Source organism: Typopeltis vanoorti, chromosome 14 (assembly GCF_054136105.1).
Source record: "Typopeltis vanoorti isolate ZY-2024b chromosome 14, IOZ_Tvanoo_1.0, whole genome shotgun sequence".
In the NCBI taxonomy this organism is placed as follows: domain Eukaryota; kingdom Metazoa; phylum Arthropoda; class Arachnida; order Uropygi; family Thelyphonidae; genus Typopeltis; species Typopeltis vanoorti.
The window spans coordinates 22,572,782-22,589,252 of NC_143562.1; the positions used below are offsets into that span (position 1 = coordinate 22,572,782).

General features: G+C 34.9%; 1 protein-coding gene across 2 annotated transcripts in view; it reads left to right on the forward strand.

The window, feature by feature from the left end:
* Positions 1-13,511, forward strand: part of LOC150099291 (uncharacterized) — a 181,142-nt gene extending 167,631 nt beyond the window's left edge. For both annotated transcript variants that reach the window (XM_090403549.1, XM_090403550.1), the window contains exons 16-18: positions 2,254-2,437; positions 4,206-4,377; positions 10,676-13,511. In XM_090403549.1, the coding sequence (XP_090259675.1) occupies positions 2,254-2,437; positions 4,206-4,377; positions 10,676-12,576 (2,257 nt within the window). In that variant the 3' untranslated portion in view covers positions 12,577-13,511. The remainder of the gene's footprint in view (positions 1-2,253; positions 2,438-4,205; positions 4,378-10,675) is intronic.
* Positions 13,512-16,471: the final 2,960 nt, after the last annotated feature.

The window sequence follows — 16,471 nt, forward strand, 5'->3', positions numbered from 1 at the left end:
TACTGACCATTACATAAGACTATTACACTTTTTTATAAAATCTTTATCAAGTAGCTTTATTTTTATCCTCCTACATGTTTCGCCAATCTGTTTCTATTGGCATCCTCAGGGAATACAAATCAGTAAGCACAAAATGAAGGTTACAGACTAGGTTATAACCGATGGTTCTAAATCATACAAAAATTGGTATTGTGCGTGACAATGTGTGTGTCTCGTTAACGTGATTTATTCGTGATGACTCATGGACGTAATTGTTATGAAAGTTCATTTCTTTGATATTTAATGATCTGATAAAAGTTTTCCAAATTTCTGGTAAAATTAGACCTTGATTCTTGTTTAGGTTTTCAGTTTTACGGACGACTGTAGCTGCTTCTTTAAAGGTTCTTGAATGGTAGTTATCTTCTATGTATGGCATAAGGCTCTTATCCCACTCAATGTGATGGTTAGTAGAGGCAAAGTGGTATGAAAGGCATATAATACTGACCATTGCTTTGTTTCCCTCCCCCCCAGTGGGAGGACCTCACTGCTGTTCTAAGAAATGCAGATAAAGTACTTACCCACTTTCTTTTCTAGCACTCGCTTTCCTCAGTCTTATTACTGTTCCTGGAAAAGAGGAAGTGGCAGATCGTCAATGAGATGGATGGATGGTGTGTCTGGAGTGGCTGATCTTCAGAGAGTTGAAGATGGTGAGGACTGGTGTGGCACATCACCGAGCATCTGAGTGACCATACAGCATCTGTTGATGTCCAGTGAACAGATGGATGGAATGAGAAATCCTAATAATCATCAAATAATGGCTACTGAAAGAATGGAGCAGTTATATAGCACTTGTACTTATTGGCCAACACCATTATAAATGATTAAACTAAATTTACCATTATAGAGAATTTTCTCTAACAGATTAATTACAACAACAAAAAATAGTCCCAAGGTGGTAGTGCTGTTTTAAGTAAATTACAGAAACTCTATCACGACTTTGATCCAGATCCACACCAGTTGCTATTATATATTGAGAGAATTGTGTTTAACACAAAACTGGATCAAAAGCAATTTAAAGTAATGTTTGCCAGTTTCAAAATGGGGAAAATTGAGCTGTACAACTTATGTGCTTATGGTCTCCCAACAAAGTACTATGAAGGCAATAAGAAAGTAAGTCATCAGAAAGGATAAATGATTTAAAAAGCTTTTTGTAGATTTAAAAGTACGATAGTATAGTATGAATTCTTATGTTGGGAAAATCTGAAGGAAAGGGGGGAGAAAATTTAATTAATAAATCCTTCATTTCTGACATTGATATGGTCTGATATGGATACTAACACTATTGAAACAACACAATGTGTAAAATAATGTGAAATTAAAATGCATTGATCATCAAATTCCTGATATGTAACCTACAAAAGTGTATACTGGATACAAAATTTTCCTAAAAATCTTCCTCTTTTCCTCTCAATCCTAAAGAGTAAGTATACATTCAGAGAACCAAGCAGGATTCTATAAAAATAAGATGCACTCTTGTTTAAAAAATATATAATTTATTTACGATATCTTATTGGAGAAAAATATATCAAACGTTAAAAACTCTCACAATTTAACTTGGAATACACAAACAAACAAAAAGTTAATTATCAAAAGCCTAAATGAACAAATTGCAAATATTTTACATAAATTGTTATGCTGCCTAATAATATAACTAATTTTATTACTATTAGTTAATTATTAATTTATATTAAATTTAATTATTAATCTAATACTATATTAATTATCAGACATGTTTCAGATAAAGTCTTAAAAAAATTAACAACAAAGGCTAGCAGCATAGAAGTCATAGAAGCTAGAAGTCCGTCCTTTGTTGTTAATTTTTTTATTTAGTTACCATTGCCACAATTATTGTCTCTCTGACCAACTATGGAATTTAGTGCTTCTGACTAAAAGATATCTAGAAACTAGACTTTCTGGATGAGTTTTGTGAATTACAGTTGATTTTCACTGTAGCGAACATGAAGAAACTGAATAAGTTTAATAGTGGAATGTTTTCTATAGTGAATTTCCTTTAGAATATATTGATGCTGTGGAGATTGACTTTTTTTTTTTTCAGTAGTCTATTATGATGAGTGAGTTTCTATAATGGCAATTTACTGTCATCTAGTCATGGATTTTAAATGCTGGTTGCTAAGAATATGTATAGTTTGGTATTTAAATATTATTATTATTATTTTAAATTCTGAGTAATGTATCTATCAATTTTGGTTACAGCCTTTTGAACAAGCTTCCTCCAGCCAACCTTCATTTGCTGCGTTATATTCTTTGTGTGTTGTGGCATATTTCTCAGCGATCATCAGAAAATAAAATGACCACACTCAATTTGGCTGTCTGCATTGGTCCAAGTCTCCTAAGTCCAAGTGAATCAGTGTACCAGCAACCTGTTCTGCAACCTGAGGTAGATTCATTTTGTATTTTATGTAGGAAGAAATTTCTAATGAAAATGAAGTAATATTTAAAAAAAAGTTTTTTTTAATCTGAATCCTGCCTACCCAAAGACCATCCCCATTTAAAAACCCAAAGAACTATAGGCTAATAGCCTATAGTTCTTTGGGTTTTTAAATAATTTGTGACCACTTTTTTCCAATTTAAGTAAATTAAGTTTTATCAACAAATTTTTATCCAAAGTTAGTCATTTGAAAGTAATATGTTGGTTACTTACTGATCTTAGCATACTTCTGTTTTGAGAAAAAAAATAGCTTAGCTATTTCTCTCTCTCTCTCTCTCATATAAAAGGAAGATTTTGCATGTACTCTATAACTCTGTCTCCACCACTCAATCCACCAACTGCAACTACAGCAATGCCATCTACCACCACTTCCATAGACGATCACAAACATCCATGCCCATGGTGTGATTCGAACACACAGCCTTTTGGCTGGCGAGTGGATATGCTAACCACTTGGCCAACCAGGCCAGCTACTCTAGTTCTCCATAGAACTCCTTAAATGGTTGCTCCTCTGTTTATTGATAGTATTTTCATCTACAGCACATCTCTCATCATTTAAGGCCTATCTTTAGTAGTCATATGCTTTAAGGTTTCAAATATGGGACAATCTTGCTACCATGATTCACTTCAAATAGAACTAACCATATCAAAGGTGATATAAACGTAGGTTTGGATTAAGCTTCATCAAGAAACACATTCCTTTTCTTCTTCTGTCCAGATCACTTACACGCACATATTGCACTGTCATATTATAGGTCTTAAGACCTCTCGTGTGGGATGATATATTAAATAAAACACTTACCACTTTGGAGAGGTAATAGTGTTTTAATATCTACAAAGCAGAAGGCTAAATGAACAGTACCACATTTTAATTAGTTCATATAGTTCAAAACCAGTAGCATCTCTCTCTCTCTCTCTCTCTCTCTCTCTCTCAAAGACCATCCCCATTTTGAATGGCTACTTTCACTCAATCCCAAGACTCATTCAATGCTAATCCAGTCACAAGCAATCAGTTATTGTTGGATAAACTCAGTACACCAAGGGAAGTTGTCAAAATGTTCTGCATGAAATGAAATCAGAAAATGCTTAATAACTTGCTAATGTCGCCAGAGAATTGCTCCTTGATGAACCTACTTTTCATTGCAAGCAATCATTTGTTTGAACTTGTCATCAAATTATTACCTATAATAAATAGTGAGTTTACTTCTGTCTGAACTCGCAAATTCCACTGGTCACATGGAATGTGCAGTGCAGTATTTTCTTGAAATTGAAAAAAAAACAAGATAGAAAATAGTATAAAATTAAATTTTGAAACTCCAGAGTTTTATCTGAGAATAATATGTATTTTGAATGGCTAAAGAAATATAACATTTACACAAAAATTTTTAAGTTTCTTAACCACCTTACTGGCTATTATGGATCAAATACGCATCCTCATATACTTCATATCCATCATATATTTCAATGTAATATCAATGGTATTGCAATTTTAATATGCACTTCGCATAGATGATAACCTTGACATCTATAGACGTCATGGCCGGTAGTGTGGTTAATTAACAGGCAACAATAAGGGCTAATAATAAGATACATTTCCAATATTTAATGTTACAGATAGTTTGTCACTTAGCACATCATGCACTTAATGTAATTTTAAACTTAATAATTATTTTAAAAAATATATAATTTGTTAATTTTGTGTAATCTTTATTCATAGCTGGTTTCTAAACTAGTGCCAAAAGTAGTTTCATACCTCATTGACCATTGTCCACACATTTTTGGAGAAGAATGTTTGCACTTGTTTGGAGATGTTCCTGATAAAGATCCTTTAAAACAAGATTCAGGAGCAGAGGAATCAGACAGTGTGCATAGTGCACATGGAGTTGGAAGTGAGTTTTCTTCTATTAATCTCTGTAATTATTTGATTATGTAGTTGCTTATTAAATGTTAAACATATCATCAGTATTTTTGTTTTATAATGAATTATTGTGCGAAATCACTGTTTGTGGGAGGGGACTTTTTTTTTAAAGCAAAGAAACATTCGAATTGAATGTCCATTTGCTAATGAGAGTCAAATTAGCCCATCCTTAACATTTTTAAAGATGCAAATATGAGTAAAGGACAGCCATGGAAGTTTGTGCACAGTTAAGAGCTAGATTTTCTCTCACAGAACAGTGGGTGACTGGAACAGTTTGCTTGTTGAAGTGGTGAGTGCAGCTAGTGTGAATGAGTTTAAGAGAAGCTAATTACATTCACAAGGTATCTGGTTAACGCCAGCTAATAATAGAGGTGACAGTTTGTTTTTTGTAGATGGCAATGGATGAGAAATTTTGTTCATAGGAAAATATGCGGGAATAAGGTGATACTTCAAAATTCTGCCAGTTAGTTCAGAGATACCAGAAATATGAGGGATTGGAACCCTGTGGTCTGTTGAAGAATCCTGAGATGCTGGAACATAGTCAGTTATCTACTGTATTTGATTAGGGTTGTAACCATTAAAGTTTAGATAGTGAGATGTTCTTGTTGTAAGCTTAAGGGAGAGGAACATACCTTTATGTGCTCTATTAATTAACAACTTGATAATATCAAATTTTTTGAGAAGTGTGATGAATGATGAATGACTTTTGATGAATGTATCTGCCAGTAAAGGTAGATTTTTGTTAAACACCAGTTGATAAATTACCGGAGGCTATGCCCTTTTCTTTTTCCATGGTGAATTGAATGCGTGGATGAAGTCTATTGATCTGTTGTAGGAAAGTGGCAAGTTCATTTTCAGAATGAGGCCGAACAGCAAAAACATCATCAACATAACAAAACCAATGAGAGGGTTGGGGATGAATGGATGAGAACAAGGTATCTTCTAGATGGTTCAAAAAATAGTTTGCCAAAGGTGAAGACAGAGGGCTGCCCATGGCAGTGCCTTCAACTTGTCTATAGATCTTGTTTTTCTAGCTTGAAATATCCTGATTCTATAACAAATTCAAAAATCTTTGAAATATCAGGAAGGTAATCATCATATAGTAAATTAATAGTGTCTGATAATGGAAAATGTCAAAGCTGACTAACAAATCTGACTCTTGTATTTGAATATCCTTGATTTTCTCAGCTGACTGGAAAACAGGAATTATTATACCAATTCACAAAAAAGGAAGAATATGTGAAAATTACAGATCCTTAACACTCTTAAGTCATAGTTATAAACTATTCATTCGAATTATACAAAAGAGAACACAGGTGCTTACAGAAAAAATCATAGAGGAAAACCAAGCAGGATTCAGGCCACATAGATCCACTATAGACCATATCCTCACCATTAATAATATAGCAGAAAAATATTGGGAATACAACTTGCCCATATACTGTTGTTTTATAGATTTTAAGCAAGCCTTTGATTCAGTTAATAGAAACAAACTGATTACTATCCTATAAAACGTAAAAATGGATTCTGATATTTTAACATTTATTACAAATTATTATGGAGACACCAAAGCTTTTGTTAAAACAAGCAACATTAAAACCGAGAAGTTCAGAGTCGAGAAAGGTGTAATGCAGGGATGCCCTCTCTCACCTCAACTCTTTATCCTCTTCCTAGAAGAAGTCTGTAAAACTATAGCTGATGAACCAGGTGTAAAAAAAATCAATGGTACTAACATTAATCACATAAAATATGTGGATGATATCATTATTTTAGCAGATTCTAAACCACAGCTAGAAAAAACTATTAATATTTTAAATGACTCTTGTAAAACTTATGGTATGAAAATAAATCTTCATAAAACAAAAATAATGAAGATAGGTAGAGAAGAAGAAAATATTTCTATAAATCTTGAAAATCACCTGCTGAAACAAGTTAATAAATATGTTTATCTTGGCAGTCGTATATCTATTAACCTCAACAATATGGAAACAGTAAAACACAGGCTAAACCTAGGTTGGACCAACATAAATAAACTAAACAAAATATGGAAAAATAAAAAAATCCCGACGAGTCTAAAACTAAAATTATATAAAACAATTATTATCCCAACGGCTACTTATGCTTCAGAAGCCTGGAGATTAACTCAACAACCAATCAAGAAACTTCAAGCATTTGAAATGAAATGCCTCAGATGAAATGAAATGCCAAAGTAAATTAATAACACTCACTGGATGCAACACAAGACTAATGATCAAGTCAGAACAGATTTAGACTTCCCAGATAATATAATAGACACAATCATTAAGCATCAACTGAGATGGTTTGGTCATATTTAGAGAATGGCCTCTCATAGATTTCCATATTTAGCTCTGAATGGATATATCGGAAGAAAAAGACCTAGAGGCAGACCAAGAAGTACTTGGATAAAGTTGCTGAAAGAACATTCACATCTACCCAGCTATAGATCATGATTGAGATGGCTAAAGATCGCGATAAGTGGAAAACCTTTCTTCTTAGTGGACTCAACCCGTTACCAATCAGATGAGATGATGATTTTCTCAAGAAAATGTGTGGAATTCTTGAGGAATGATCTAGAATGTCTAGTTTGGACAGTTAATAAATGTGACAGAAATGTAGCAATTCTATAGGTGGGAGAGTCGATACAATTCATAATAGGTCTTTCTGGATAACTTTGTTTATGAATTTTGGGAAGCTATATATAAGGAGTTCTTCCAAAATGAGTGCGCAAATCTCCCAAAACTGGGAGATTCTGATTTTATGTAACCATCAAAAATAGTTCTTAATTGGTAAACCACCAGTTGCTGTATGTACCTTGTATTCCCATTTATTTGATTTGCTTGTTTCTATGCACTGATGTACTGTTATGAAATATCTGTACTTTCATTTCATTAAAGTTAATTACTGTGGTTATTGTGTAATTTGTTGTCTATAGTCATGCCACAGGTACCCTTTTTTAGATTATACCCAAAGTATGTTAACTTCTGTTTAGCGATCATTGTCTCCTAGGCACATCTGTCTTTATATACTCTCTAAAACCTTATTAGTCATTTTTGCAGTCCATGGGATTCTTAAGTCTCCTCCACACCCATAATTCAAATGAGGAGTCGCTTTCTGTCTTTCTTTTTTAATAATCCAGCTTTCACACCCATAGATCACTACTGGAAATACCATTGCTTTGACAATTCTAACTTTTGTGGCTTTACTAACACCTCTGTCTTTCATAATTTTTGTCAGGTTTAACATAGCTCTCCTTCCCCCCCCCCCATCCATGGCTATCCTTCTTTTAATTTCATCTTCACACATTTTAACATAATTTTATTATTCTTGACCCCCAGCAAATCATAACTTTCAACACCCTAGATTTTATCTCTCTCAATCATATTTATCTAAATTCCCAGAAGCCATCACTTTTGTTTTACTGATTAATTTTTGTTGCTTTCCCTCTTAACCAATAGAATCAACTGCTCCAAATCTTCCTTAGTTTCTGCTATGAGGGTTGTATCATCTTGCTTATCATAAATAATTTATTTTTCTGCTACCAGTTTTAATTCCTTTTGGGTCTTTATCCAAGAATCAGTAAAACAGATGAATACATCCTTCTGAAATTCTCTTGTTCTTTCCATAATCCATCTCATGTTTATCTAGTCTCTAGTTCCTCTACCTCTCTCAAAGCCTGCCTGTTTTCCAAATCACTTACCCCCACTTATATGCCACATCCTTTTTCTTTTCAATTCCCACATCAGCTCTCTTTATTTCTTTTATAAGAGGCAAACATTTTCCACCTCAATCTGAGACTGGCTGACTCAGTCAAAAAAGATCTAAAATCTTTCCAATTTTCTTTTTGGGAATGAAGTTCAGGTCATCCTAATCATGCCATTGTCTTCTGAAGGCACCACAGAGACTGAGAAAGGGATGACCTGAATTTCATTCCCAAAAAGAAAATGAGAAAGATTTTTAGATCTTTTTCGACTGAGTCAGCCAGTCTCAGATTGAGGTAGAAAATTTTTGCCTCTTATAAAATAAACAGATAAGTATTTATTACAATTAAGATTCAAATGAGTAATAAAGCCTATTACTCTTCCATTCCTCTTTTTCTTTGGTACATTCATATTTGAAGATGCTTTGATAATAGGAATTTTGAATTATCCCAAAGAACTATAGCTAGTGTTGACTCCTTGCTGAGTCAGTCCAGACAAACTTTTTTTTTATATAAGACTGGTGTTATAAGCTGAATATGGTGTGATGTTTCAGAGGTCTGCTTTTCAGCAACTTGTCAACTCCTCAGTAACTTGCTCGCATTTTATAATTCAGTGACAGCTGAGTTAGATAAAGGTAACATGGATTATAGTGTATGCTGGCCTTTGATAGGATACCACATGGAATTCTAATCAGTAAACTTCAGCACATAGGGATGGATATAGGGTTGTTGAGATGGATAGGAGTGTGGTTGATGGAGAGATATCAGATAGTAGTTTATTCAGGACTAGTCCAGAAGAAGGCCTGTGACTAGTGGCATGCCACAGGGTTCTGTTCTAGGACTGCTCCTGTTTAATTTGTGCATTAACAATATAGACAAGGATCTGAGAGGAACCGTTCAGTTATTTGCTGATGATGCAAAGTTAAAAAAAAAAAAAAAAAAAACAGCTAACGCCTTTTTATTCCCGTATACGGGGAGTAGGCGAGGCCATTTAGCCCTATCTAACTTTTGGAGACTGAATGGGCAGTTCAATCTCCACTGGTACCAATCAGAGATAGATGGCCCAAGGCTATCACTAATTAAGCGGTACTCAGTGAAGAGAGACGGCTCAAATGTGCCGCCATCTCGTGGTCCCTAACACAATATATTTAATGTCTGAAATAATGTGGGTTCTACGGTCGATTTTCTTGAGTTTACAGGACGAAAAACCAGAGTTTCCGGGAGGAAAAACCTGCTTGCCTGTGCCAGAGATAGACTAACTCGGGAACCGGTCGAAAAAAGGCTTAGAAAAATTTCCTCTAGTCGCCGACTAGACTCGAAACCAAGTCTTCCTTCGTGCGGCAAGCGCCGTGGCTGGCAAACACCACATCCACTGAGCTACACAGGCTCTGGGCAAAGCAATAGTTAATACAGATGATGTTAAAATTTTGCAGGATGATTTGGATAGACTGGCAGACTGGGCAAAGGATGTTAGTTTAACATTGCAAAGTGTAAGGTTATGCATTTTGGGGTGAAAGATTACCAGTGGTGTACCACATTGGTGGAACTGTACTCCAAGAAATTGAGGAAGCCAGAGACTTGGAGTGTTAGTGGAAGTTAAAAAAAAAAAAAAAAAAAAAAGTTTGGGGGGGGGGGGGGGAGTTGCGAAAGTGGCTTAAGCAGCTCATCAGATTACTTGGTTACTGAAGAATGCTTTGACGAGCAGAGATAAGCAGGTTATTGTTTCCCTTTATTGAGCCTTGATATGACTCCATCTTCTACTGCATGCAGATTTGGGCACCAGGGTTTCTTGGTGATGAGAAGGAGGTGGAGACGATCCAGAGGTGAGTGACCAAGATGGTAGCAGGTCTATGGAATGAACCTTACGAGAACAGGTTGAGGATTTGTGGCTTACAGAAACTGGTTGAGGTGGAAAAGGGATGATATGATTGAGACATACAGATTATTGAGGGGGTTTTTACAAGATTTATTCAGAGAAAATTTTTCAGAACAGGCCTGGTGGTGGGAGAACTAAGGACCATCTATGGAAACTGGGAAGAGTGTAGTTAGCAAGGGTGTTGGAACAACACCCTTGCTAACTACACTCTAGGTTTTTTGCTTGGAGAGTGGAATAGGTTGCCAGAGTTTGTTGTTGTGCCATGACTGTGAATGAGTTCAAAGCAAAGTATGATAGATACTGCACAAATGTTGGATAGTTCTTGACATGATGTTTAGGGGTGTCCCTCTATGAGTAAGTATAATCCTTGTAGTAGCCCGTAATAATAATAATTTTGTATTATATAATAGAATATGAAATCTGTCAAATTACACAAATCATTTAAATATATATAACAAAAAATATTTTAAAAATATAGAGAAAATTCATCTCAATTTGTTTGCAAGCATTTCATTCTTCTTGTCAATGGCATATCAATATTGGAAAAATTTTTCTACTTCCAAGTTGACTCTTTAAATATAGATATACAATGTGAAAATACTATTAAATAGCTTAGTTTTTCCTACATATAAATATATAATATAATTTAGATTACCTCTTGTTTTTTATTTGCAGGTGTATATCGGAGGGATGACTCATCAATAGATAGTCTTGAAAGAGAGTTGCTGGAGGAAAATGAGCCAAGTCCAAAACTTCCTAACAAAAACAAAATGTCACTAACCAATCTCAGCCATGATTCTGGATTGACTCTCAGTGATACACAGCTGTATACACCTGATGATGAATTAGATAGTGAGGGATCAAGTAATGGGGAGGGCAGAAGAGGACCACTACACCACTTAACTAAGAGTGTACCACATTTAGAAACAGCTGGATTGGAAAGTGGACCAAACTCTTTTTCTCTCTATGGGAGAGCTGGTATTAGCATTGATGGTTCCTGTAATGAAGTAATGAGGAAAAGAAGACAGGGTCTTGAGTGTCCTCGTTCACGAACAGCTATATCCAGTTCGGGAAAGGATGGAGCAACTTCCTATTATTCTGGAATTAATGTCCACACACCCATACAATACTCTCGGTCGTACAGCTGTGGAACTGCTCAGTATCTGATGCCAAGGAAAGTAGAAAATTGTGAGCAAAGAGAATGTAGTGCTGATGTTCATTTGGGATCACTAAATCAAACATCGAAACAGAGAGAGAGCATATTGACTTCTGCTACTCTAACACGAAGTGCTTCAGAAGAAAGTCTTTTAAATAAATACACCCAAGTGACATCCAAGAGACCAGCTCATCATCATAAAGGTCGTGCTCCTTCCCCACCTAGTTTCAAAAGTATGTGGAATCAGCAGGAAGATGATAATTGCATACACTTAGGTAATGGAAGTAGCATGTCACCATGTTACAAATCAACACCCCTTCCTGACCGACATGCCCTTTGGTTTGCTGCACACTCACGCAGGATGGAGTGGAAACGGAGTCAGTCAACTTCAAGAATTGATGACATTGACTGTTCTCATGACTCCAGTACACTTTCCTTAGTATCTAGTGAAGACAGTACTCCCCATGTATCGAGAAGTAATTCAAAGGTACAGGAGTTTGCTGGAAATCCTCATAGCGACTTATGTGGTGGAATTTATAGTAGTCCCAACAGAATTAGCAGTGTGTGTAGCTCCTCATCAGAAACAAGCCAAAAGTCTCACATTTCTAACATTTCACATTACTCCCAAGGCTCACACAGTTCTGCACGGTCTCGAGAATCGCAATCATCGTATGATTCAGGAAGGTCACAAAGCTCAACTATCAGTAGGCCGCGCCAGCCACCAAGTTACCAGGAAACAATGAATCGTCGGAAACTGTGCCACATGCATTCACGTTCAACGAACTGCAGCAAAGTTACAGAACAGATGATTAAAGAACAGACAGCACTTAGTGCAAGGGCAAGACAGTTGTATGAAGAATCTGTTCGAATCTATAATGAACAGGTTGGAACTACTGTGGATACGCACCATGCAATACTTGTAAAAGTTGATAGTGGCAATAGCTTATCACTGTCTCCCCATGGTTCTTCCAGACATGGTACTCTTCATCGTACTGTAAGTGAAGGTCCACGGCTAAAGCAACTGCCTCCAGTACATGTGAGTGATGCTCAAATTATCAAACATAAGCGAACACAAAGTCAAAAAACAATTTCATGCTCACATCTGCGAGGAACCTCATTAGTTTATCCACAAGGAATACAATCGGAGAATTTAGAAGACTGGAAAAAGGAAATCAACTGGAGTGTTGCTCAGTTGAGAAACATGTTTAGTCACCAGAAGTCCAGGGAAAATGACCTCCAACCCACTCAAGGAAAACAAGAGTTTTCTCATTACTGCTCACAATTAGATTCTTCTAATCATCCTAGAGAGGAGTTTGTAACTGTAGTAAAAGTGCTAGGACACCAAAACAGTGCTGGATCAATGCATAAGCGATCCGATTCTATAGATAGTACTCATAGTGGAGAAGAATCTTTTGTCTAAGTCACTCTAACGTTTGTACATAACCACAAGTCATCAAATACAGTTAATTCAGGTTTTCTGAGATTTCCTGGATGGAGTCTCACTGTCAAAATTTTTCATCGAAAGCCATGTGGAACTTTTGCATAGTTTTTATTGTAAAATGTCATTTTTGTTGAAGTTATATAAACTTGTACTGATTGCAAATTGCACATACATGTGTAGCCAGTTTTCAACTTTGGTTACACTTGGTATTGAACATGAAAATTGTTGCCTTTTTTAGAATTCTTCAGTGAAGAATTTGCAGATTTCTGCAAGGATATTCTTGTTTAATTAAGCATTTGAAGAGGAAAAGTCGTCATTTTACCATTATTGTGCTACATATGTATAGGTAATTGCATTTTTGCCAGTTGCAGAGTAATATGGCATCTTCCTAGGAAACATTAATGGTTGAAATTTAAAACATTTAGTTTTGATGTATACTTGTATAAATTCCATATCAACTCCGTAAAAATAAAAGCTAATGTTAAGCTTATTTGCCAAATTGCATGTTTTTGCTTATTGTATAATATGGAAAAATTTGGTTAGAATTCTGTTTTGACACAGGATCTTTATTTGAAAAACAGAAAAAATATACTCATCAAAAATCCTGCTTACCTTTATTGTAGATTTGTGCTTGTATCCATATTTTGAAAACTATTGGTTATCTCAAACTGCAAAGCATGGAACATTTTTAAGTTACTTGGTATGTGAATAGTTTGGTTTTGAACTTTTTTCCTATGACTTATTTAAATAACTGACACTATTTGAGTATCTATTGCAGTTTAATTCTCAAATCAAAATAATGAAATATATGGAATTGTTAAATTTTGATATGCAATGTTTATGAAAATAATAGTGATGAACTTCACTTGTTTTTGCTGCACATCTTCCTTTCTTGTTTTTGAAAATTGTTGTTTCCAAAGTAATAAATTTTTATATTAAAAATATATCTTTATAAATATGTTTTTGCATTTTCATGACTGTTACATTCTGAAATATGAATGGTAGTTTTTTGAAGTTTAAATATGAAATTTTCAGTGTATTTGAAATATTGTTTTAAAATTTAACCAAATAAATGTTCAGTATTTTCTTATTTGACCAAATTCAAAGTTGCAAGTGCATTTTAGTAATTTTTTTATTTTTATATTATAGTTTTTATTTTTCAATAACGTTAGCTAGTAAATAAGCAAAGTACTTCCTTATTCCTTTTTTAAAATAATCATCTGCATTAATTATTGATATTTTAATGAATTCCTTGATTAAGAAAGTAACCAGTTTCAAAATTTTTTGTAAATAAGTGTTGGGGGGTTCAAAGCCCTAGTCAGGTTTTCAGCACTGATGCTGTGAATTTGCTGTTAATGATTTTCCTTACCAAAATTTTTAAAAATAATTTGCTTGTAAAGATGATTGCCCTGTTGTGGTTGTATGTTGACATCTTGAGATAAGCTAGCATACTTAACCTGTTGTGGTTGTGTATTTGTTTTGCATATTTTGAGCACATTGTATAAATACATTGCAAAAGGTTTTCAAACTTCCGAAAGACTGCCGTTTTTTTATAATTGCAAGAAAGGTGCTTCATTTTGTAAGAATGTTGATTGTATATTCTTTCAAATGTATATTTTTACTAACGTGTCTTGTACAGAATACAATAAAATAATTTTACATGTATTGTTTAATTTGTTCTTTTGAATTAATAATTTACCCAAGCCAGTCATGTAATGCAATTTGGCTGCCAGAATCTGGCTTGTCATGTTAGTATTGGTGTGTGTGTGTGTGTGTGTGTGTGTGTGTAAAAGAGAGGAAGAAGCCACACTGGGAGATTTCATTCATCAATGGTAATTTACATGCCCTTAGGATCTATAACTGCCAAGTATCCTTGGCTTCCATAATTTTAATGATATAAGGTAGCTAATCTTATGCCTATAAGTAAACTGCATTTTACATTTTTACACGAAACCAGCTAACTCACTTTCAGCTGAAATGAACTTGTAAAGATTCTTTGTAACCAGTGAGGATTCAAATTTCCAACCATAAGAACATTACCAACTGAGTTATGGAGGTTCTCACACTAAAGTATTACTATTTGTTATTTCTACTACGCAACTCCAAGGAATCCAAAAACACTCGTAGAAGGACACCTTACTTCACAAAGCCACCTTCTATAGTTCTTAATTGACTATCTAAACACTATTTATACCATTTGCATGCTGTGCTATCTACTGTTACCCACTAATAGTATTTTTGTCTGTAAATGTATTTTCTAGCTATTTTGATTGTATGTGAGATGAAAAATCCAGTTTCCAGGAGAGGAAAAAAAAATCTTCCTAATTCTGTATTGAGAGTGGCTAATTTACCATCGGTTGAAAAATACTTGATGCATGTTTCTTATTTACTTTAACTATTTGACTTACAATCCTAATTAACACTTAAAATGAATGTTAACTGAATTGGTATCTCTCAAAGTTTGCCATATATGTTGTAAATGAATCTTGAGACATTTACAACAGATCATTCCCTTAGATTCAGATTATGACATTTCTAGAGGGCATCACTGATGTGTATAAATCCAAGCAATACTGACTACTGAATTTTGTACTAAAATATATCATGTCCTAAAAAATATCAGTGGCATCATGTGCTCATTTTGGTTGGGTGTGCTGTCATGTGGCTTATTCAAAACTCGCATCAATTTGACATTTGACTGATTTTTATCGATGTATGAAAGTTTTAACTCATCTTAATTGGTCCAATGAAATTAGGATAACTTTGAATACTTTCATTTATCAATTGTAACCAAATCTGCATAGAGTAGGGACAATGTGTTTGTTTTAAGATATATTAGAAAATATTAATGAAGGAGAATGCTATATTTGGTTGGTATATTTGAATTACTCAAAGGTGTAAATATATATAATAGTAAATTTGAAAGAGAAGGACATGGCTTACCTCCTTCGACTACAATTATGCAATCTGCAAAAGCTCTGGCAGAAAATGCGACATTCATTGTAAATATGGGGAGGAAAAAGTTATCAATTATATTTATATAAAATTATATTAAAAACTTGTCTATATCAGTGTCCTTAATACATCAGTTCACACTTCACTCATGCAAAACAGATGAAACTCAAAGCAAAAACAGCAACTCATGGCAAATGGCAATGTTTAATTGAACTGCTTGGCACAACGACCAATCAGAGCCACTGATTTCTGGGTGCTATTGTCTCAGTGCACACCCTGCCTTGCCTTCTGGGTGGTTTAAAAAACCACTGAAATGCTAAGAATTTGAAGCACTGCGTCGTCTGTTCAAAAGACTCAAAGGTGTCCAATTTGTGACTGCACACCCGAACTATAAACGTGAATGTGAGGCAGTGCTTATGCATCAAAGTGTCCTCTTCATGAAGCATTAGTATATTGTTGCAAAACCAGGAAAAGGGAGGCTTTAACAGGAATAAATGTAATATCATTAATATATTTATTCTGTGAGTGTGCCCAGAATATATGGCCTTGAGATATATGTGGAGCCTCCATAGCTCAGTTTGGTATAGACGAACCCCTTTGGTCGGAAAGACCTGGGTTCGATTCCTGTCAGTGACGTGAGGAACCTTTATCTGGTCTTTTTCGACTAAAGGTGAGTTAGCCAGTCTCATATGGAGTTAGAGGGTTTTTTCACCTGGAAACTCGGGTTTTTTGTCCCTCAGAACAGGCAAACCGGCCCTGTGAACACACACACTTCTACAGACATAAGACACTCCTGGAATAAGGAGTAAACCTATTCCATAGGGATTTCGGTTTCAGGTGCCTACAGGGTAAAGTGTGGGTCTACGCAAGACCTTAAATCAGGATCATATGTGTGTGTGTGTGTCTGTCTGTCTTAAAT